Source organism: Mirounga leonina, unplaced genomic scaffold, assembly GCF_011800145.1.
Source record: "Mirounga leonina isolate KUSES-001 unplaced genomic scaffold, KU_Mleo_1.0 Mir_94, whole genome shotgun sequence".
In the NCBI taxonomy this organism is placed as follows: Eukaryota; Metazoa; Chordata; class Mammalia; order Carnivora; family Phocidae; genus Mirounga; species Mirounga leonina.
Window position 1 is genome coordinate 7440299 of NW_023270855.1, and position 23685 is coordinate 7463983.

The window sequence follows — 23685 nt, forward strand, 5'->3', positions numbered from 1 at the left end:
ACACATTCATCCAAATGCCCAGAATGTACAGCATCAAGAGTGAGCCCTCATGAAAACTACAGATTTTGGGTGATGATGATGCATCAGTGTAGGTTCATCAATCACAGCAAATGCCCAACTCTGGTGGGGGATTTTGATAACGGGAAGGTTACACATGTGTAGAGTTGGGGGATATATGGGAAAGCTCTGTACTTCCTGCTCTATTTTGTTGTGAACCTAAAACTGCTCTAAAAAATAAAGTCTTTAAAAACAAACTACAAAAACCAAGGACACAGAAAAATCACAAAGATGTCTCCATGTTGTGGTCACTTGATTTCAATTATCCAGAGTAAAATTGTTCATCATCCAGAAGATGATAATATACAAACACCTTGGAAGTTTCCTCCTGAAGAAAGCAAGTATCTTAGAATCCTCCATCTTTGCAGAATTTATTAAATAATTGAGAAAGGTTTTTACTTATTTTTCTAATCCAGATTTCTAGCATTTCCAATAGTGCTTAAAGAGAGAGAAAACAATCACTGTGCAGAATTAAAACCGTAGCTGTTGGACTGGGGTAGGGAAATAAACAGCTTTCTGAGTACCTACTGTGTGCTCAGAACTACAATCAACGTGTTCACACTGAGCCTGGACTCCCAGCTGGGGGCATGAGAACAGAGGAGGATCAGGCTTAGGGAAGGCAGACAGACTTGGGCTTGAATCCCAGCTCTGCTCCTTCCAAACAGGGTGGCCTTGGGCAAACCGTGCAACCTCTCTGGGCCTCTACTTCCTTATTTGTAAAACAGGGTTTGAACTTAAAAACCAAGATGCCTCCCAGCTCTGACATGCTACACTCCAATATTCCCGAGCCAATTCTCAGCCATGAGAACCCCCACATTAGTAGCATCTGATTCTCCAACTGTTCTATTGTGAATGCTAGCACTAATACACTGAATTGCAATTGCTTATCTGTCTGTGCCTGCCCTGCTAGGCTGCATGCTCTCTGGGGACAAGATTGCCCACCATCCTCTCTACTGCAGCCCAGCACCTTGCAGGGAGCCCCAGGTGCAGGTGGAACTCATTCATTCCACAAATCCTTATTAAAGAAGTTATGTGGCACCTTGCTACGTTCTGAAGCTGGAAACGAGTTAGTGTCTCTCCAACCCAGAGCAGCTTCTTCTGATAGGAGAGGTTGCTCACTCTGACCCTGGGGAGATCCTGAAGCCTGGCCTCTGTGACATCAGAGGACTGTAAAGCACTTGACTGGGGTGCGGGATAGGACTGCACTGAAGGACATCTGTGGATACTGTCCGTGGAGGGGGCGGGGGATGCTAATGCCAGTGCAAACCCAGGAGCCCACGTGCTGCCTGCTGAGCTGCTGGAGTGGGGCTGAGCCTTCACCTGGGGCCTTGTCACAGACTCATCTGTGATCTACTCACAAACCTGATCCCAAATCTCCACGTAGTCACCAGCTAGCAGGTTGAGCCTGCAATGTCTGCCTCCAGGAGCAGGGGCCATGTTCGCTGAATTAAGTTAAAGCTGGGGTTATAGTTTTTACCTTGGATATAAGAGGGGACTGGGAAACTTTTCTCAAGTTAATGAAATTTCAGAATTTCTGCTGAGGTCTGAGTATGGGAAGCGGGCTGGAACTCAGCCATGTCCTGGACAAGAGCAGAAAAACAGGGTTCTCCTTCCTTGGACAGCCTCATTAAAGTGGCTCTGGCCAGGGCCCCACAGGCAAGAGACAGGGGTGGCAGCTGCCCACTCAGGAAGACTCAGATGACCTGTGTTTATTTTTAGCTGTTTTTGTACAGAACCTGAAAAACCTTTGGACTCTAGGCTTATGTCCAAGGTGAGGTGAACAATAAACAGTAAGAAAAGCATCAGCCCTTCTCTTGAGAAGACACCGTGTCCCCATCGGGGACTCCTGGTCCCCTAAAACTGTCAGAACCTCATCATTTATAAACAGCTGAGGAGCTGGGCCACCAGGCTCTAGTTCCTGACCTGACACTTGTCACTTAACTGCATGACCTTGGGTAAGTCCCTTCCACTCTCTGAGCCTCAGTTTCCCGAATGATAAAATAAAGGTGGGGGTGGACCAGATAATTTCCAAAACATCACGCAGCTCTGGAAAACCACATCCCATCCTGGATGCTAACCCTGGTCTTGAGCATAAAATAGGGGGAAGAGCCCCTGAAACCCAGCCTTCAGGAAAATGCTTAATTGGCTCATCTGATTTCAGTATTTCCCTTAAAAGCACCATCTAGATCCAGAGGCAACCAACAACCACTAAGTACCCACTATGCGCTAAGCTATCTCATTAACTGCCTCTTTATAGCCAGCCCATAAGAAAACTGTCAGTGTCCCTACACCACAGATGACAGGCAAGATAGTACACTCATCCAAGGCACAGGCTGTGTGGTCACAAAGGCGTGGGGTCCGCTTCCTACCTGAGGGTCCTTAAGCAAGTTACTTCCTTACTCCCACAAGCTTCGGTTTCCTCATCTGGAACAGAGATAATGATTGCCCCTGTCTCCTGGGTTTGTGCCACGATCTGAATGGAGTGGGCATGTGAAGCACTCAATGATGATTAACCATTACTATTACGAGCATACGATTGCTGCCATCATTACCTTGTCTACTAGAGACGAGAACAAGAAGGCTCAGGCAGAATGTGTGAAAGGACAGCACTCGAAATACCACAATTGTCTAAAATTTGATCAAGTCCAAAGACAGGTAAGATGAGAACAGCTCTGGGTCAGTGTTGAGGTACAAAGTCTTCATGTAACTGAGCCCAGGCTCCTGAACTTCTTACCCTCTGGGTCTCCATCTATAACACAGAGGTAATACCTCCCCAGGTTGTGGGATTCTGTGTGCTAATATAGATGAAAAAACTCCTGGCAGTGTGCAGTGAGCAGAAGGCTGTGGATGAATGTTCTCTCCCATGCCTTCCCATATGCCTCTTGTGAAATCTCCAAGAAAGCAACCTGGTCCTTCCTTGAAACCCAGTCTCTGCATTAGAATTCTCGACAGACAGGCTTGATGGCCCAGTCAATGGCAAGTGGCCCTATTGTGCATGGGACTCAGCTTCCTCCTGAGGGCTGAGTGGAACCAAATTTTGCTGGGGCCCATATCCTGGGCCCAAGAACTCAGGGCAACATGTGCATGTGGATGACCCAAGCACATGCATGCACTAACACCTTGTCCAACGGCCCTCAAACCCCACTGCACACAACTGCCACCCAGCCAAGCCCACTGGCCTTGGCACTGACTCCCAGGAAAGTTGTAATCGTGATAGAAGCAATCATAGTATCAACCATGACACCTCCTCCCTTCCCTTTACAGTTCACAAAGCACTCACACATACGTTAACTGGGTAGGGTAGAGGCTACGTTTTATTCATCTTTAGATATCCACTGAATAACGCTGGGTATAGATACCCAGAAACTACTTCTCAAATGAATAAATTTTATCTTTATAACAAGATTTTTTTTAAGATCTACCTATTATTCAGCACTTGCCATTAATTACCCACCCTGTAAGACTGGAATATGCATCCTTGCATCTCATCCTGGCAACCACCCCATGAGACAAGCCTCTTATCAATCCCCATTTTGCAGAGGAGGAAACGGAGGCTCAGAGAAGTTAAGCGACGTGCTAAGGTCACAGCTACTGAGTGATAGACCTGAGATGTGAATCCTGATTCCAGACTCTGGTTCTTCACCCCTCTAAGCCATTCTCCTCCTCTTTAGCCAGAAGAGGCTGCAAGAAGGGGAACAGGAGCAAAGTGTATATAGTCTAAAGAAGTATGTCAATAATGTACTGATTTTTAGATTTGGAAAAACAGAAAAATCCTATTGCTTTCATCGATACAAACTAGAGAAAGCAAAGATCAGCAAAGTCATCTTGGCCGACAAGACATGAGTCTCTGTTCTTTCTCTGATCCCCCAGGCACATTTATGATTCCTTTCTAGTACATCATCAGCTCCCTTAGAGCCCACAGCATGGGGGCTTGTTGGTATCTGTTTTCTGCTCTCCTAACTTCCCTCCAGCAGGTCCACCTACCTGTCAAACACTTACCACTGTGGGGACTGAGGGAACCATCTTTTGTAAAAGGACCCAGAGTTGTTAAGTTCCCATTTCCGTGGAGGTTTGACCTCCAGCCCCTGACCCAGCCAATAGCTTAGAATAAAGGTGATGAGCAAATGCCTACCGGAAACAAGCAGGCAAGGAGTGACATGGTCAGGGTGAACCAGGAGTAAGTAAATCTTCGTGTCCTCTTTCCCACAAGAAAAAATGGAATTTCACAAATGAGGACACTAGTGGGACTGACATTCAGCCAGAGGGTCAGGGCAATAGGGAATGGTGGAGACTGTAGCTAAGCAGAGTGTCCCTAGAAGGGGGTAGCTGCTACTCAGCTCAGCCAAATGCTGCTGTGTAGGCATGCAGGCCCAGCATCGCCAAAACTCTCAACTTTCCAAAGGATACCAGATTCATATTTCCTTTTTCAACATGAACTCTCTGGATTTTTAAATGTTGGCAACTAATTCTTTACTTTCTTTTCTTAAATAAAACACATGAGTGGGCTGGACTTGTCCATGAGCTACACATACAACCTCTGTATTGATCCTCGTGGCACAGATGGCTGTGCTAAAGACGTCCCCCTGCTCCCCTACGTTTCGAGCCTCCCTGGCAGGTAGGTGAGGCCATGCCTTAGGTGCTGGCCAGATGCCTGTGGTAACCTCCTGACCAGGCCCCTCGAGAGTCGGCTGCCTCTCCCATTTCTCTTCCCCGAGGAGACGGAGGCCCCGGAGGCTACGTGGTATAGATGGCACAGCAAGGCAACCAGATGGAGCATCTGCCCTTCCCTCCACAGACTCCAGGTGGGTGAGGTCTCGGGGCCTGTCAGTGTAGGCAGCCAGCATCGCCTGCCCTCACGCACACCTGGAGCACACATCTTCACTACAAAAACCACACGGTAGTAGTTTAGCGCTTCCAGTGTTCAAAGCACTTTACCTCCCCTTTCCTTGCACAGCTCTCCGTAAGACAGGACAGGATTCGTTATTTCACAGATGAGCGACCTGAGGCTCCGAAGGCAGAACTGAATAGTCCTGACGTGTGCGGCAAGTAAGTGGTACACTGGGATTCTAGCTCTGGGCTCCTGAGCAGACTCCCAGTCCAGCGCTCCTCCTACCACCCCCACAGAAGAGCTGACTTTTGCAATGTGAACTCCCTGGCACTCTCTGGGTCACCTGTGATCTCATACAAGGACAGCTCATGTCCTCCCCTGCCCGTGGCTAGTTGCTTCAAGATGCACCTCTTACCTTTCCTGTGGACTTGGTCCCCTTCCAGATGCAGAAGTAGCAGATGGTCCAGGCTGCCAGGAGACACAAGGCCAGCTCCCAGCGGAGGTTCCCAATGTGCTCGATCCCATCTGAGATGGCCAAGACCCGGCGCCTGCAGAGGGGAGTAGGGAGAGTCATGGGTGCTGGAGACCCACCCTGACCCCACCCCTGGCAAAGCTAGTGCTATAGAGGGGCAGGGATGGGCCACCCACTCATTCACCTGCCCTCCACCATTTGCCGAGCACTTCCTCTGAGACAAACCCAGGGCCAGCTCTGGGAACCCCAGAAAAGAACAAGACCCAGGCCTCTGTCGTCATGGATTCACTCATGGGGGAAAAGACAGGCCAGTTAGCAGATGGTTTACGATAAGCATGACAAGGGCTATAACACAGGAAGTTGTAGGGACTTTGGAAAGACCAAGAAGCATCTAGCCTATCTCGAGGTTGCCAGCAGACTGCAGGACTATCCGTACACATTCCAGGTCCCTCCCTGAGCTGGAGCAATTATACATCCCTGGCCTGCTGAACTAAACAGCGGACATTGAACTTGCTTTGGCCAATGGCACCTGTGTGACTTTCAGAGCCAGGTGGTATGGTTCGACGCCTTCCCTTTTCCCTACTGTTGTTGTCATGACAGGGTATGTATCAAGATGAAGCCTCTAGAAGCCTGAGTTCCCAAGTGACTACATGAGCCTTTCTGCTACCCCTTGTCAAAGATGTTGTGTGAGCAAGAAAGCAACTTTGTTGCTCTAAGCTACTGAGATCTTTGGAGGTGTTTGTTATTGTGGCAAAAAACAACCAGTCCTGACTGACACAGGGGGTCAGGGAAAGCGTTCTGGAAGAAGTGATATTTGAGCTACACTGTGAAGGATGATGGAATTTAGTCAGGAGAGAGAGGGAGTGAAGGTGGTTTTAGATCGAGGGAATAGCCAGAACACAGGGCATGGGATACCTGGGGAAAGCTGGAGCACAGGGATCAGAAGGGAAAAGCAGAAAAGGTAAACAGAGGAGTGTCCCTGGGAGCCTTGAGCAGCATGCAGAGAGTAGGGACATCCCAGAGGGCCCAGACCACAGGAGGGGGAGGACCCCTGGCTACACTGAGCCAATGCTTCCAGCCACACTCTTCCTTCAGAACCCATCAATTCTTCAGGGTTGACACAGGCCTGGCTCCCAGAGCCCACGCCTGGGGTTTGTGTTTCTTTAAAGTCAAACTCGCCACGCTCCATATTGTGCAGAACCATGGCACCAACACAAACCCCCTCCAAACTCACTCCACGAACCCCATTCTGGCTGCCAAACCACCCCCGCTGGACCACGCCAGTTGCCTCAGCACTCTGGGAACGTCCTTTGAGCAAGCAGCTCCCATCCCACCAAGCATGAAAGCCTCCCTCAGTGTCTGTCTCCCTGGGAATCTGCTCAGGGCCTGATTCTGCATTAATTACCCAGTGACACCAATTAGCACTGGTCTACAGGCTCCCTCGGGCCCCAGTCCCTGCTGGAGAAATCAGGGAGGCCCCCAAACAAAATTGGGCTGTGTGTGGCTATGGATTTACTTGAAAGGAAACCAGCCTTCAGACCTATAGCCAGAAGTGGGAATATCCACTTAAAAACACATTTATTGAGCACCTACTATGTACCAGGCACTATATTAATACTGCAGATAAAAAGGTAAGCATGTATGGCTTTTGCCCTCTACTAGTATAAGTTGGACAACAACAACAACAAAAAAAGTCCAAGTTATTTAAGGAAGGAGAAAGCCACATAGTTGTAATAGGTTTTTTTCTTTTTAAAGATTTATTTTAGAGAGAGAGGAGCAGAAGGGGCAGAGGGAGAGGAGCAGAGAATCTCAAGCAGGCTCTGTGCTCAGCTTAGTCTCACAACCCTGAGATCACGACTTGAGCAGAAACCAAGTCCGACACTTAACCGACTGCCCCACGCAGGTGCCCAGCAACAGGTTTTTTGTATGTTTTGTTCATTTCTTATGTCTTAGTAGTCTCTGGCTTTAATTCCTTTAAGAACTACAGGCCATTAAATAAAACCTTCAAGAGTATCTATTATCATAACAGAGTAGTGGGCCTCAGAGCATGGTCTTTGTGGAGTGCTTGCCAAAAATACAAAAATTCCTGCACCTCGTCCCAGACCCACTGAGCCTGAATCTTGCTGTATGACTCCCTGGCAGCTGCATTTTGCCACATTTCCCCAAGGACTGCTTATGCATGATAAGGCTTCTACACTACAGAAGTAGAGTTTCCTAGCTATGAAGGAATGATCTACAAACTCCACCTGAATAGTATTTTTGAAGAGGACCTGGGGATGGTGTCTGGTATCCTTTGAGAAGCTAGTGAAGGACTGGACTTTCTTCCCGCCAAAATACTGTGATGTACCCACTCACTCCCAGAATTCTGCAGGGAAACCTCAGGGTGCTCATCAAGTACCTTGTTTCTAGACTAAGAGTCTCCTAGCCGACATATATCTACCACCTTGCAAACTGCCCCCAACAGGAGCCTGAATGCCCAGCAGCTGGTGAATGAGAAGGGTGAAGCCCACACAGGAAAGAAAGCGGGCCAGTGCAGATGGTGTGCTTTTCCCAGTCCACCCCAGGCTCTGAATTTTTCATTAAAGAAACACTTACATGAGGTCCCTACCTAGCACAGGTACACATACACACATGCCTTCTTGTTGATGTAGTTGTTTTCTGAACTGGAATTTGAAAACCGGAAATGGCATGGGGGTGGAGGGACAGCGGAGGGGGCAGATCAGCCAGGAGGGAGCTGGCTCAGGTCCCTTCTCTTCCACATTTTGCATGCTGCAAACTTTTGAGTCATGCAGCCTGCCTCGGCGCCCTCTCGCTTAATTGAACAATCTAATTCCCAGAATGGGAAGCAGATTACTAAAAGCTACACAGGATGAATTGCTCTTTTGTTCCACCAGACACTATTTGAAAACATCCTCAAACTATTCTCCTTAGGTTTTACCAGAGCTGACTCTAACTAGCAATGGACCTTGGGTTTCTAAAGATAGGGGACTTGGGGGCAGGTTCTCAGCCTGAGGGCTGCGGGTTGTTTTGAAACCCACAAGGGCAGTCTTTGAGAGCCAGGGGCTGGGGCACTCAACTCTGGAGACTTGGAGAAGGCACAGCTCTTCCTGGGAAAAGCTTTCTTAATGACCCTCCCCCATGAAGTGCGGGGACAGGAGAAAGGTCTGAATAAGGAAGAGTTTGCTGCCAACACCCTGGCAAAAAAAGGACCAAGGAACAGACCTCCCAACACTGTCCAGGGAGCAGGAAATGTTGAAGACTAGACGGAACTCTTTGGAGACATTTACTCAAGTTATACTGAACACCTACTATGAGCCAGGAAGGGAAGCAGATCCTTCATGAGGCATATTTTTCAGGACATAAGTGTAGAATATTTCTGGAGATCGCTATCCGAAGACTAAAATCTCAGAACTTGGAGGTATGATGCCTCTGCTTCCCCAGCCCTTGGCACATATAGAGATGGGCTGGGTTCAAATCGAGCTCTGCTCCTTACCGGCTGTGTGACCTTGGATAAGGGACATCACTTCTCTGAGTCTCAGCTTCTTCATCTGTAAAATGGGAATGACAATACTTCCCTTTGATAGGTTGTCAAGCATCCTCTAACCCTCCCCACAATCCTTGAGGTTAAGTACAATCACCATCATTTCAAGGGTGGGGAAACTGAGGTGCAGAGGGGTTAAGTAACTTTCCCAAAGTCACACCAGGAGCAAGCAACAGCACTGGGATTTGAACCCAGGGCTCCTGGCTCCAAAGCCCACACCTTCAGCCTCAATACTAGCTCCTAGATTCCCCTGTAACATTCCCCTGTAAAATTACCGCCTTCCTCTCTTCTTCATAAATTAAAGCTTTGGTAAATGCATGCCCCAAAGCTATATTACATGTCTTTGCATATGACATAAAGGTAGTGCACATGTCCTTCATACATTTATTAATTTATTCAAGTAGCACTTCTCAAGGTGTCTTTAGTGTGCCAGTGTTACAGCTGGGGATCTGTAAAGAGCTCATGTTCTAATGGGGAAAGCAGACAAGAAAACAGAACTGGGCACGGAGAGGGTCAGGACGGAGAAAAGCAGGGACCCTCACTGGGGATCTGGCCAATAACAAGATGTGGAGGTGGGACTGAGCCAGGGGGTCCTGGAGGGTAGGAGGAGAATTAGCAAAGAAAAGGCAGCGGGAGCATTTGGGGCAGAAAGGCCACCAGGTGCAAAAGGCTGGAATGAAGGCTCAGTGAGGCCAGGGAAGGGCACAGCATGTTGGGTCAGTGTAGCAGAAGCCAGGGTGAGAGGTAGGGGTGAGGACAAGGCTGGAGTGTGAGCAAAGCCTAGACTATGAGCCTTGCTGAGGAGCTGGGGCTTCGTCCTGAGGGCAACAGAAGCCTAGTAGAATCTTAAATAGGAGTGAGACCCCGTCTAATACATATTTTGGAAAACTCTCTTTGGCTGCATTGGGAAGAATGGACAGTAAGGGTGGAATGGAGCAGGGCTGCTTTAGTTTGGACACTAAAGGGGGAGGGTCTGGACCAAGATGGGGGAATGGCCCTGGAAGGGAACAAGTGGGCTTGAAAACCGCACAGGCACAAAGTGACTGCCAGGGGGTGGCAGGCAGCAGGGAAGAGGGAGGTCTCAGCTGACATCCAGCTGCATACTTGGATGGATGGGGGGTCATTAGCTGAGCAGGACTGAATCATCAAGCAGGTTGGAGGAGGAGGTGGTAAAGAATCAGTCTTTTAGACAGGATGATTTTGAGGGTCTATGGGACACCCAGGAAGCTGCAATGCCCAGAGGCAACTGGGGCTCTGGCTGTAAAGCTCAGAAAAAAGATGCAGGGAGGAGATTCAGACCTGAGCCATCAGGGTGTGCTGGGAGAGCAGGAGGCTGCCTGGGGAGAGCTGGAGGAGAAAGAGGGAGAGGATGACCTGCCACAGAGCTTCCAGAACCCCAACATTTACACGGCAGAGAGAGGAAGGGAGGAGCCCTTGCAGCAGACAGACAGGTGTGAGCAGAAAGGCAGGGGAGCAACAGGAGAAGGTGGTCTCCCTGGAGGCAGAGGGCATTCCAGAAGAAGCAGCAGCCCATCTGCCAAGCGCTGCTGGGCAGCCTGGTGGGAGGGAGGGTGTTGCGGGATTTGCCACCAGAAGGGGTGGGTGAGGCAGGGAGAGCAGATCCCTGTGGGGCAGACTTCAGGCTGCTGCGGGTGGGGAGCAGACACGCGATGGGACCCTGGTGAGGTGGCTCTTTGGGGAAGTTTGGCTCTCCTGGATCAGAGACCGTGGTAGCGAAAAGGGCCACACAGGGTACAAAAAGCTGTTCTGCTTATGCCTGTTTTGTTTTGCGGTTGCTGCAAGTGGGATAGTTAATGGGTAAGGGAGTGGGGTGGGGGTCAAACACAGGAGGGGATGGGGTGTAAGGGAGGAGAGGAGGGGGTAGAAGAAGGAATACCCAGGTGGAGATGTTGCCATTTTCTACAGGAACGGGAGGGAAAGAGCTGGGGAAGCCAAGAGGCCAGTCTGAAAGCAAACCATCCTTATTAAGAGACTGTCAGGAGAGAACCGGAAGGCGCTGGCAGTGGACGGGACCATGGCAGGCGCCACTAAATGCCCTACAGCTTGCCACATTTACTCCTTCCTGTGAGGGCATTATTAGACCCATTTTATAGGTGAGGAAACTGAGGCCAAGTGAGGTAAAGCATCTTGCCCAGAGTAGGACTGGAACTCGGGTTCTTCTGGTGCCCCATACCCCTCCCCCGCACCGCTGCCTCCCACTCAAGGCCCCTCCTCTGTCCTTCATGGTCCTAGGGAAATCGCTGGAATCCCAAATCCAGTCCTCAGGCATCACCCTCATTCCCCATCTCAATGTCTCATACCCAGAGAGGCTGGGTCGGGAGAGAAGGAAGCAGCCTCACACCTGGGGCTTCCCTAGCTTCCAGAGCCAGGAATGGTCTGAACCAGGAAAGCAGAGAGGGAGCAGGCAGCCAGGCCCCCCTCCCTCCCACCTCAGAGAGCCCGGGAGAGGCTGTGTGGGAACAGCTCCCAGCGTGGCCAGTCGGCAGGGGAGGCCTCAATGTCCGGCACGGAGCCCGCAAACACATCACCTTCCTTTAACCTGCCATGGAGGACTTGCTGCCAGGGACGCAGAGACCGCCCCAAAAACCCGCGCTGAGGGGCTGAGCTATAAATAGCCTTGCTGGTCTTCCTTTCTGCTCTCCCCAAGCAACAAACAAGAAAGGGGCCATCACCAAAACAAATGTGCCTTCCCTGCCCCCTCCAGAATCTCTCTGCCTTCAGGGTTCTGCTGTCCCCTCTCTGGGAAGAAAGAAGGCCCCCAGCTATCCCCGCTTATGGGATTTGCTCCTCTGAGCCCCCAGCCGGAGTCCTAAAACCCACTGGAGGCTCAGGGCAAGGAACCCTCTTATCAAGAAATTGCAACTGTTATTCCCATTTAACACATGGGAAAACTGTGGCTTAGGCAAATTAACATGCCCAGAAAGGCTGAGGCAAAACCTGAAGCCACATCTGTTTGACTTCAGAGGCAGAGCTTGGACCCACTGTCTGGTCATGGGGAAGATGGGCCAGAACTGTGTCATTCAGGGAATACAACTAAGGACCCAAGTTGGCCTGAGAAATCCCCATAGGCCAAGCAGAAGTCCCCACCAGCCCCCAAACACACCCTGACTTCTCTACTTTACAGGATTCATTCCTGCTGTTCCCTCTGCCAGGAATGTCTTTCTCAGTTCTCCCAAGCTATAAAAACTCGACCTGTCCTTTAAGCACCCGCTCAAATAATACAAAGCCTCACAAAGTGCTTTCTTGGTCCTTAGGGTCAGTCCCTCCTTCCATTTAAAAGTTAAGCAAGCACCTACTATGCGCCAGGCACTCCTAGGTCAGGGGCAACAAACTTTTTCTTTTCTTTTTTTTTTTTTTTTAAAGATTTTATTTATTTATTTGACAGAGAGATAGAAGAGCACAAGCAGAGGGAGTGGCAGAGGGAGAGGGAGAAGCAGGCTCTGCACTGAGCAGGGAACCCGATGTGGGACTCAATCCCAGGACCCTGAGATCATGACCTGAGCTGAAGGCAGACGCTTAACCATCTGAGCCACCCAGGCGCCCCCAAACTTTTTCTGTAAAGGGCCAGATAGTAAATATTTTAGGCTCTGCAAGCCATAAGGTCACTGTCCTAACTATACAGCTCTATCCTTGTGGTGTGAAAGCAACCATACAACTTATAAATGAATGAGTGTGGCTATCTTCCAATAAAACTTTTTTTTACAAAAACAGACAGCAGATGGGGTTTGGCCAGTAGTCTCCAGACCCCTGTCTTAGGCTAATGCTTTCCAAAGAACACTAATCCCTCAAGACACTCAGAGTTTCCAGGTCACACCAGGCCCTCATTGGAGAAAATGATACACATAGTAGCCCTCCTTTGAGAGTCTCAATTATCATGAGAATATTAAAGGCTTTGAGAAGTCCTGCAATAAAGACACCTTTATAGCTCTGATTTGCCCAATGTTTCCCAAATTTATTCAGAAGTGTTCCCTATTAAATTGCAAATTAAAACCACAATGAGATACTATTCCACACCCACTAGGGTATACCAGCTAGGATGGCAGTAATCAATATAACAATAACAAGTGTCCTCAAGGATGTGGAGAAATCGAACACCATATATTTATTTCTGGTAGGAATGCAAAATGGCTTAGCCACATTGAAAAATGGTTTGGCAGTTTCTTAAAAAGCTAAACATAAAACTCAGAGATTCCACCCCTTGGTTATTCATAATAGCCAAAAACTGAAAGTCATCCAAATATCCATCGACTGATAGACAAAATGTGGCAGATCCATAAAATGGAATGTTATTTAGCCACAAAGGGGGATGAAGTAGTGATACATGTCATAACATGGATGAACCTTGAAAACATTATGCTAAGTGAAGGAAGCCAGTGACAGAGGACCCATACTGAATGACTCCATTTATAAGCAAAGTCCTAACTAGGCAAATCCAGAGAGAGGGAAAGTGGAGGCATGGTGGCCTGGAGGCAGAGGTGGAAGGAGAGATGAACTGCAAATGGGTACCAGAGCCCTGAAGAGGGTGATGGAAATATTCTAAACCTATATTGTGATGATCTCACAACTGGCAGTTACTCAAAATCACTGACTTGCACACCTACAGGGGGAGCAGTTTAGGGCATGTAAATGATAAGCTAGTTATTAAGAAGTTAGGAAGGAAGTGTCCCCCGCCACAATTGTGCCTTTCCAAAGCAATACTTGCTAGCATGATGCAGAACGCACGCTGGAACAGCGCTCTGGCACTCTTGTGTCTGTTATCTTGTTTACTCCCATTGTTCAGAGGAAACGGAGGCTCTATGTCGTTTCTGACCTCGCCTTGGATCACAGACTGGTGGGTCGCAGAGCCTGGACTTGCACCCCAGTCTCCTATTCTGTACCCTCTCCCCTCCGGCTGGTGGGTGAGATCCAGGGAAGTAGAAGGCAGTGAAAAGAGGAGAGTGAGTCTAGAAGAAGGGACTGTTAGAGCATCAAAACTCAGGGAAGGGTTCCAAAACTTGTGCCTCATGGGGAGATGTGAACAGAGGTACTGCCGGTCAGGAGGCAAAGTGCAGAAGGGACAGGCTGAGCAGCAGAGAGGCTGCCACAGCTTTTGGGAACCCACTGGTTCTTAACATAGCCCATCCTCACATGGGTTACACGGATCCCCTGCAGTAGAGAGGACCTTGCCACGCATGGCTGGGGTCCCAGGATCCTCCAATTCCTCAGCCTTTCTCCTCCTCACCGGGACTCAGCATGGCCCTAACCTGCTGCCTAAGGCTTGCCAGCCCCATCCCATGGGCTCCCACAGTATCACACCTCTGCAGCACCAACCACCAAAGCTCTGAAGAAGTCTGACCCTCTTTGCCACCCCTGGCCCCCTGAGATGTTCTGTGTCAAGGCTGGCAATGAGCTACTGTCTGCCATGGAGGGACAGCAAGCAGGAAAGGCCCTGGATGAATGAGGAGATCCAGGGTGGGGAGTGGAGATCTGCTCCCAGCTCCGGGGTCGCCCACCAGGAGATCTCCATCCTTTGAATGTCGCCTTATCCATGGTGGGGGGCGGGGGGCAAGCTGGATGCAGGAGTGAGCAGCACTACCATTAGCCAGTTACTTACCGCCCACCCCATCACTTCACACTGAATGCACCTTCAAGAGTGGGACAGGTACACCCACCCATTTCTGGTGCTTCTTCCCCACCCTGGATGTCTTCCAGGAGCAGTGTAGAGCAGACACGAGGGGGGGTGTGTGTGTGTGTGTGTGTGTGTGTGTGTAAATCTGGGGAGTTTCATATACTTTCTTGTGGTTTCATTAAAAGTCATCTAGACTAGAGATAATGCACTAAAATTTGGTAACAGCCCCTTATGTGTTATTCTGCACCCGAGTCTGAATTACAGTCATTCATTAACACCTGTGCCACCAGCTGCAGGCCCTTAAGCTATACGCTGGGAGGCCAGCATCAATTGACATCTGTCATCACAGCAGATCAGAGTCTGCCAGGGTCACACGCAATACCTGGCTCAGCTGGAAACCACAATATTCTTCTAAAATCAAGGTTCAAACCTTTTCCTAAAGGAGCCTCTTGAAATCCAGCAAGGACAGAATCCAAAAGGTGGTTTTATCTTGTTTTTTGCTGGGCACTAGAGCTTTCTCTTCATTCATTCCCCCATTAGTTTCTCCCTTCCTCCATCAATTATAGCCCCCCATCTGCTTAAAAAAACTATTCCTTCAAAAGTGTCAGTCCAGCAGCCTACAGAGAGAAGGGACATGCCGGTCAGATTCTGCCCGTGACAGAACAGGCAGCTGTTGGCATATGAGACACAGGCAGGAGGAGCGCGGAGGCGCGAAGGGATGCAGGTGGGCTAGGAGGGGTCTGCTCTCAGCCCGGATCTGCCTCTGGCTTGCTGAGAGAGGCAGTTTGGACCAGACCCTTAACCTCTCCCTGCCTCCGAATCCCCTGTGTGGGATAAGGACCCCACAGGGATGCCACATCATTTATCCCCGGGGTGGGTGGATTAAACTGAAGTAGCATGGTGAGAGGGCATGCTCAGGACCAGCGCACACAGCCAGGGCTTCCTTTCCCTTGCTGCAGCCAACAAGACGTAAAAGGAACCTCAGACAAAGCCCTTCTGGTTCAGTAAACTGCGACTTCCCATTATTTAGTGTAAGACATCCGCTATTTTTTTTGTGTGAAAACAAATACACTCGCAGCTCATTTTATATACAAGTATCTTTACTCCACCAATCCAATAAAAGATCACAGGAGTAGATCATAGCTCTTCAGCACTTACTAAGCCCAATTACTCCTCCTCCTCCCATTCTGCAGGCAAAGAAGGTGAATTGCAGAGAGACTTAAGTAATGAACACAAGGCTAATAAGTGAAAGCAACAGGATTCAGATTCTTGCTGTGTTTGGCCCCAAAGCCCAGGTCTCTGCATCCGAATACCACATCACTGTTCTTTTAAAGAGCATTTCCGTAATTGTGTATACAAGCCGTACCTCTACCCTCCGCTCTGCTCGCAGTGCCGTGTTCAGGCTGCATCAGCAGCAGAGCTACCAACTAATCCTTCTCAAGGCAGGGGCTCTGGGCAAGCCAGCACCCCCGTGGTGACAACTGAGGGCAAACAGCTCACAGCTGGGGTGAGAGGGATCCCCCCATTTTAGGCCTCCATCATTGGCAGTGGGGGAATGCTGCACACGGCTCCTTGAATGGGACGCCTGGGTCTTGCTTCAGGGGTGGTTACCAGGGTCGATTTGGTGGAAACAAGGGAGCCACCAACAGTGGACTTTGGCAAGTAATCCCTCTCAGCTTCAGCAGTGTGGAAACGGAAACCCTCTTTTCCTTTCTTTTACTTAAACAGACTTTCTACATTTTCTGCAAACACACACACACACACCCCAAACCACGGACTACTTTTGCAATAAGGAAATCCAAGAGTCTACTGGAGAACCCACTTCTGTAAAAGGGAGCTGACCTTTATTAATAGAACTAAATTCCTGAACCTGGGAACTTATTTCCTTCAATAGATAGGGCAAAAAGAAAAGTAAGAAGAATGGTACTAAATGTACAGGGAAATATTGGCAGGAAGAGATTCTGAATTATTAATAGTTGTTTCTTAGAGGGTGGGGCCAGGAGGAACATACTACAACAGACTCCAAGTTCATACATTAAATCTTAATCCCCAAGATGATGGTATTAGCAGGTGAGGCCTTTGGAGGCGATTAGGTCATGAGGGTAGAGTCCTAATAATGGGACTAGTGCCCTTAGAAAGGGACTCCAGAGAGCTCCCTTGCCCCTTCCACTATGTGAGGACACAATGAGAAGACAGCCATCTATGAACCAGGAAATATGCTTTCACGACACACCAAAACTATCAGCACCTTGATCATGGACTTCTAGCCTCCAGAACTGTGAGACATAAATCGTTGCCAGTCTGTGGTATTTTTGCTATAGCAGCCTGAACCTACGAAAACACATACTTAATATGTGATACCCAATGTATCACATTTATGTAGCTGTTGTGTTTGAATCACTAACCACGCTCACTACTTTTGCAATCAGTGAAACATTAAATAGTTACAATAAAGAGGACACAAAACGCTGATTCCAGTTTGCTGTGGTGCAACTCCTGAGAGCTGGGAAGAGCTGCCCAGGCCTGCTCCTTTGCACTGAGGCTGGTGTGGCAAAACCTTGCACATCTCAGCGGGACTTCCTCCCTGCTCTCCTTAACTCAGTGCCCCCAGCGCCTCCCTGGTGGTGAGGACTGAGCCCCAGAAGGAAGGGAACTGTAGGGAGAGGCAGCTGCCCCCTGTGACACACCCACCCAGAGCAGGGCCCTCTGGAGAAACCAGGGCTGCCCGGCGGCAGTGGGAGCCAAGAGTTTTGAGTTCTGGCATATGAGCTGGGCAATCCCTCAGCTTCTCCAAGATTATGTTTGTTTAATGGAAAAATTGAGATTTTTTTTTCTTCAGCCAATCTCACTGGGCTGATATAAAATTAAATGAGATAATGTTAACAAAAATGATTTGTAAGATAAATAATGACTAATAAGGTGAAACCAGTGTTATAATTGGGATTTATTATAATGGGATCATTATAATAAATGACAGTGTATTCAGTAACCCCCTCAAGCTTCTATTTTTTTTTGAATTATGAAATAATCATGTTCCTGGCTTTAATTTTTTTTAATTCAAATAGTACAAAAAGTATAAAGCAAAAAATAAATGTCTTTCTACACCCTTGCTTGCCCCCATCCCACTCTTGGGTGATCACCATGGTTCATAGCTTCTTGTGTATCCTTCCAGAAATATTCTATGGGAATAAGGCATATACATACATTTTTATAATTATGGTATTATATACAACATTCTACACTGTGCTTTTTCCACTTAATCTTACCTTAGAGATCTTTTCCACATCAACACATTTTCTGCTCATTCCTTTTTAGCAGTTCTTGCAAATACACCATAATTTATCTAATCGGTATCATATTTAAGAACATTTTACATGTTTTTTTTTAAATGATCACAAACAGTGTTGCTCTTGGCATGCTGTTCATAACTAGTGTGGTCACCCCAAATAAAGTTCCAGAAGTGGAATTTGGGGGACAAAGCAAATGTGCTACCCAAGAACTGAGGGTTACTGCTACGTTGGCTTCCACTGCTATGTAAAAGCTAGGAGAGTCCAGGCAAACTTGGAGCCTCCCATCTGCCCCCATCAGGAAAAGCCCACCAAGGATGTGTGCAGGTAGTAGGCGTCTTAGTGCCAGTGGGTAAGTGGGAGGCATTAGCAGGTCAGAAGGGCAAGTTCTCTTACTTTCCTGGGGCATGGCATGGCCAAGCAGAATTACCATCATCCCCATAAGACTATTTCTACCCATCATTCCTGATAGGTCAGGGCACCACTCCCCCCCAACCCACCTGCCCTCTCTCCATGCAGAAACCTCAATTTCATGTGCCTGGACCAAGAAAGTGTCCCCATGGCCCCTGCCTCCTGCGTCCACCTGGCAGCCTGGGTGATCTTACCCCTAGATCCGATCCTGTTATTGCATGGATATGGCTTTTGGAGGCATCCACAGGATGATTCAAACCCTTTAGAAAGGCACCCAAGTCCTTCACACTTGGCTCCAGGCTCACTGGCTGCCTGCTTTTCCCCAAACACCTCCAACATGCCCCCACTGCAGGGTCACGGCTCCTGCTACTCCTTTGACTCAAGGGCTCATCCCCAATATCCACCAGGCTGCCTCCCTCACTTCTCTCAGCTGCCTGCTCAAATGCCACCTCCTTAAAGAGGCCTTCCCTCATCGGTGACACTCTTGCTCCCTGCTGGCTTGTTCTTCAGCAGACCAATCCTGACTTAACCTAATACTTTCTGCCTACTTGGTTGTCTGTGACGTCCGTTCCACCAGGCAAGTCTTTCATTTTGTTCCTGCTGTATCCCAGAACCCACAATGATACCTGACATCCAGTAGGTACTCAGTAAAGACCTGTGACTGACTAGATGTTCTGGCCCTGCCTACTTCCTCAGGAAAGTCCCCCACCATTCCCCAGGCTCCCCAGGCAGGAGCACTGCAGGTAAAGTCTACAAGCCTCAACATACAGCTTCAGGTCTTTGGGTTCTTGCCTGTGCTATTTTCTCCACCAGGCATGCTCTTCATTCACTCCACTGGCAAACACATAAACTTCTATTCACCCTGCAAAACCCCACTAAGCCTCATCAACCCCATGAAGCCTTCCCCAAAGCCCAGGCATCCAGGCTTCCTCATCTTAGCTCAATGCAACCATCCTACAAATATCTGTTGCTTTATATTTAAAATCTTTTTATTTTATTATTTTATGTTTACTTTCTAGGTTCCCCCACTAAGCTATGTGCTTCTTCAAGGACAGATTGCACCCCCGTGATCTTTCTGGCTACTGATAAGGTGCCCAGCAACCAGTAGGTTCTCAGAAAACGTCAAAAGAACAATCAAGTGAATAAAATGCACTGAGAGTTCTTCAGGTCCACCCTGAGGGGCAAACAGACCTGGCTGAGGAGGCTTGTTCTACGAATGCTGAAAAGAATCCATGTAGGCTTTCAAAGAGATGAATGACAGCTTCCTTGTAAAAATTAGCTATCACATATTGAGTACTCACCACGTGGAAAGCACATAGGCCTCATCTTATCTAATCTAATGCTCCTGACCACGCTGAGAGTTAGGTCCTATTACCATCCTATTTTCAGAGAAGAAGATGGAGGCTCAGGAAGGTAAGCTGCCCCAGGTCATGTGCTGGGCCAGCGGAGGAAGCGAGGACTTAAACTGGGTTCTAGAACTTGCTGGCTGAAGTCTACACTGTGTACATGAAGGGGTAATATATTGGGAGTGGGGTACTCGAAACTAGCAGAAGTAGATGGTGCCAACCAATGTTGGGTTCCGACTTAGGGAAAGGGTCTCAGGGGCACTTCTGACCCTTCAGTAGGAGACACGAAGGCTGCTTCACACACACAGGCCAACTCTGCACAAGGATCAGCTATGAATCCACACCTGCAGAGGTGGGGCGAAATGGGGCACTGAGCCGCAGTACCAGGAGTTAACTCGGGCACCCCACTTAAAACCCTTGAAAGTTCTTAATGTGTGTTTTCTTCTTTAATCCTCACAGCGATCCAGAGAAGCTGGCAAGGCAGGGAACAGGGCTAATCCCCATCTCATAAACCATAAAGTCAATCACAAACCTTCTCTTTTTTCATTCAATCCTTTCCAAAGGGCTTAAGCTATACTGGGCTCAATATGGGCAGGACTCATTCAATCCTCATCTCAGCCTTGCAGGTGGGCATTATCATAATCATTTCCAATTTACAAATGAGGACAATGAACTCTGAGCTCTGAGGTGTTAAAATAAAAAACATACGTCCATTCATTTATTCCCTCCTCCACTCATCCATCTCAACTAACATTAAGCACATAATATGTGCTGGCAGAACAAAAGGGAACAAACAAGGGCAATCCTTGCTGGCATGGGGCTTATATTCTCATGGAGGAAGGGAGAAAATGCACAAGTAAACAAAGATATGAGGATTTCAATAAGTGCCCTGTAGACAAAAGAACAGAGCGATGGGGTTGAGAGGGGCTGAGTGCTGATGTAGCTGGGATGGTCAGAGAGGGCATTCCAAATGACATCTGCATTAGGACGTAGTGAAAAGAAGGAGCCGGACACCTAAGCATCAGGTGAGGAGTCTTCTAAACAAACAGAACAACAAAGGCCCATGACTGAGCGTGGGACAAGTACATACAGCGGACAGAAAGAAGGTCAGTGCAGAGGAGGGCAATGGGGAAAGAGTCTGAGAGGGAGGCAGGGCCGGGCCCTGGGTCCACAGAAAGAATCAGGGTTTCACTCCAGCTCCTCTACCTCCCAAAATCTGTGTCCAAAGAAAATAAAGTAGCCACATGATTTAGAAACAATTCAGTTTTAAAAAACTCATCCAGTGAAGATAAACCAGAAAGATAAGACCTCATCCTTCCGAATAAAGATACAGAACTGAAAATGCTTAGAGCTTAATTCAGGCCCAGCACACAGTAGGTACTCAACAAATGCTAGTTGAATGGACACCGTGCAAAAGTGATTTCAATTGTATATACAGCAAACATGGACTTGCTGAAGACCTGTGGACCAATGGGATTCAAGGCCTTAAGTGAAGAAGACCAAAGCCCATCTGATGCCATGATGCTGGTTACATACTAGACAATACTTGATCCCACCAGAGGACATGGGGTTAACATTTAGAACTGCAAATGTATTTAGATAAATGTTCAGATGCCAGATGCATAATGAGTCACTAAGAAAACCAGGATGGCCTAATTTTGAAATATGACATCAGAAAGACAAACTGCCCCTGTCCCCTAGACACCCTGCCTGAGCAAGAATCCAAGACTGACCCAGGGCCAGAACTATTCTCACTGGCTAAGCCAACAATTTATACCCTGAAAAAGGAAATGAACCTTTAAGATGGGGCAGGGGGCGGGTTGGGCCAGGTATCCAAAGTCAAGGTGAACCATGGCCAGTCATGGGCAGGGAAGTAGCACCTTGTAACTGATTTTATGGTAGGACTTGTCTCACCTCTGCTTCTAGAGGGCTAGAACTGCATCTCACATTTCTGCCTCCTCCAAATGTGCAATAGTCCTTCCTATGTGCATGCACCAGGAGTCCAGACATTTGTGGAATGAGTGAACGGGCAGGCGGATGAGGAAGTCTATTTGGATCAAGCAGTATGGCCCTGAAGTTAGAGGCAGTGAGGAAAGGCGACAGGAGCACACCTGGGACCTGAACCGAGGGAAGGCCACACAGGGAAATAGCAAAATGAATCAAAGAAGAGATGCTTCTGAGCAAACTTGATCCAATACTTGAAGAGCTGTCTCACTGGCAAGGAATTAGGCATGCTCTATCCAAAGCCCCAGAAGAAAACTGTCAGCTGAATTTAAGGAAGAACTCTTTCCCAACAAAGTATGTGTCAAACTGTGTTTTGTGGACTGCTAGCATTCAGGGAGTGGGGGTGCAGTGGAAGAAGGAATGGAAAGATTCCAAATGATTCCACAGGAAAATATGTTGGGAGATTTGAGTTAATCAAAGATAACAGATGTTCTTGCTAAAGAGCACAGCTTTCGGCCCTTCTCAAATTTATGAGGCCCCAACAGCTTTTAATAGGATGTTACGAATATCTCACAGAGTCTCTGTTCCAAGCTCATCTCTGGGAAAAGATGAATTAGAGCTGTCTGACAAAAGCATCTTATGAAAAGGTGAGTGTCACACCAGTATTTGAGTACTTTTAGGATGCAGAATTCAACACTGCACTCATAATACAGATGCAGTCTAATAGAAAACTAAAACCACTAGTTCATTCTCCCATAGACTTTCATCTGGAATGGCCAAGTGGTAGGCCAAAAGGTCCAGTTACACATGAGGATGCAGATTAACTCTCTCCTCCCACTACTTGGTGTCCAAATCAGTAGGTGATATGGATATTGCATGAGTTCTTGCCAGAGCCCACTCTGACTTCTCTTGTAGTATCTTCTAGAATATATTGCCTGCCTGCCTTCCTCCTGTTTATCTACCCATTCTGTAAATATTCACTGGGGGGTCTTCCATAGACCAGCAGTAGTAAGTAAAGCCAAACAAGGTGTTGCTTTATGACTACATTTTGGGGAATACAGACAACAAACAAATACATTGCCCCAAAAATGATTTAACTGAGGTTTTCTATATATGTATTACAAAGGAAATAAATGGTGCAAAACAATGGTAAGTTACACAGAGATCTTGTCTAGTGTGGGGTTGCAGTATGGATTGTCTAAGGAAGCACAGAGACCCTGTTTTACAGACCCTCAAATGTGCAGGTCGAAAATCATAGCCCCATGGGGCTGGGAAAGGCCAAACAGGCCCACCCATCACAGTAGCCTCTTCTCTCATATACGTCTTATGTATGCTATATTTGGGACTGTAACTCAGTAGGTTTGGAGAGAACTAGAGAATCTGCACTTCTAACCAGGTGATTCTCATGCTGCTTTAAGTAATACTACTGTATCAGGCATTTTAAAAAACCTAAATAAATGGAGAGCTATACCATTTTCATGGACAGAAAGGCTCAATCATAAAGATGTCAATTTTCTTCAAATTAACCTATAAATTCAATATCCTTCCAACCAAAATCCCCATGGAGTTGTTTTGTTCTTTATTGTTGTTTAACCTGAAAGGTGAATCTAAAATTCATTTGGAAGGCAATTTTGGAAAAGAACAAAGTGAGGGACCTGTCTTACCAGCTCCAGGCTTACAATAAAAGTATAGATGTGGTATTAACACACAATTAGCCAAAGAGACCAATGGAACAGAACAGAAAGCCCCAAAACAGACCTGTACTTTTAGGAAAACTATATATGGAAGACATCATTACAAATCAATAGGGAAAAGAAGAATGATTCAGTAAATACCGTGGGAGAAATTGGTAATTTTTTTTTTAAAGATTTTATTTATTTATTTGAGACAGAGAGAATGAGAGAGAGATAGCACATGAGAGGGGGGAGGGTGAGAGGGAGAAGCAGGCTCCCTGCCAAGCAGGGAGCCCGATGCGGGACTCGATCCAGGGACTCCAGGATCATGACCTGAGCCGAAAGCAGTCGCTTAACCAACTGAGCCACCCAGGCGCCCGAGAAATTGGTAATTTATATTAAAAAAACAATAATGCTGAACTCCTACATCACATCATATGCAAAAATAAAATGCCAGGTAGATTATATTCCTAAATATAAAAACATAAAACGTTTAA

The 23685-nt window shown here is 47.7% G+C and overlaps 1 protein-coding gene across 1 annotated transcript in view; it reads right to left on the minus strand.

Moving 5' to 3' along the window:
• SLC6A11 (solute carrier family 6 member 11) overlaps positions 1 to 23685 on the minus strand; it is a 126614-nt gene that overhangs the window by 93627 nt on the left and 9302 nt on the right. The window contains exon 5 of the mRNA XM_034997313.1: positions 5301 to 5433. Within this exon, the coding sequence (XP_034853204.1) occupies positions 5301 to 5433 (133 nt within the window). The remainder of the gene's footprint in view (positions 1 to 5300; positions 5434 to 23685) is intronic.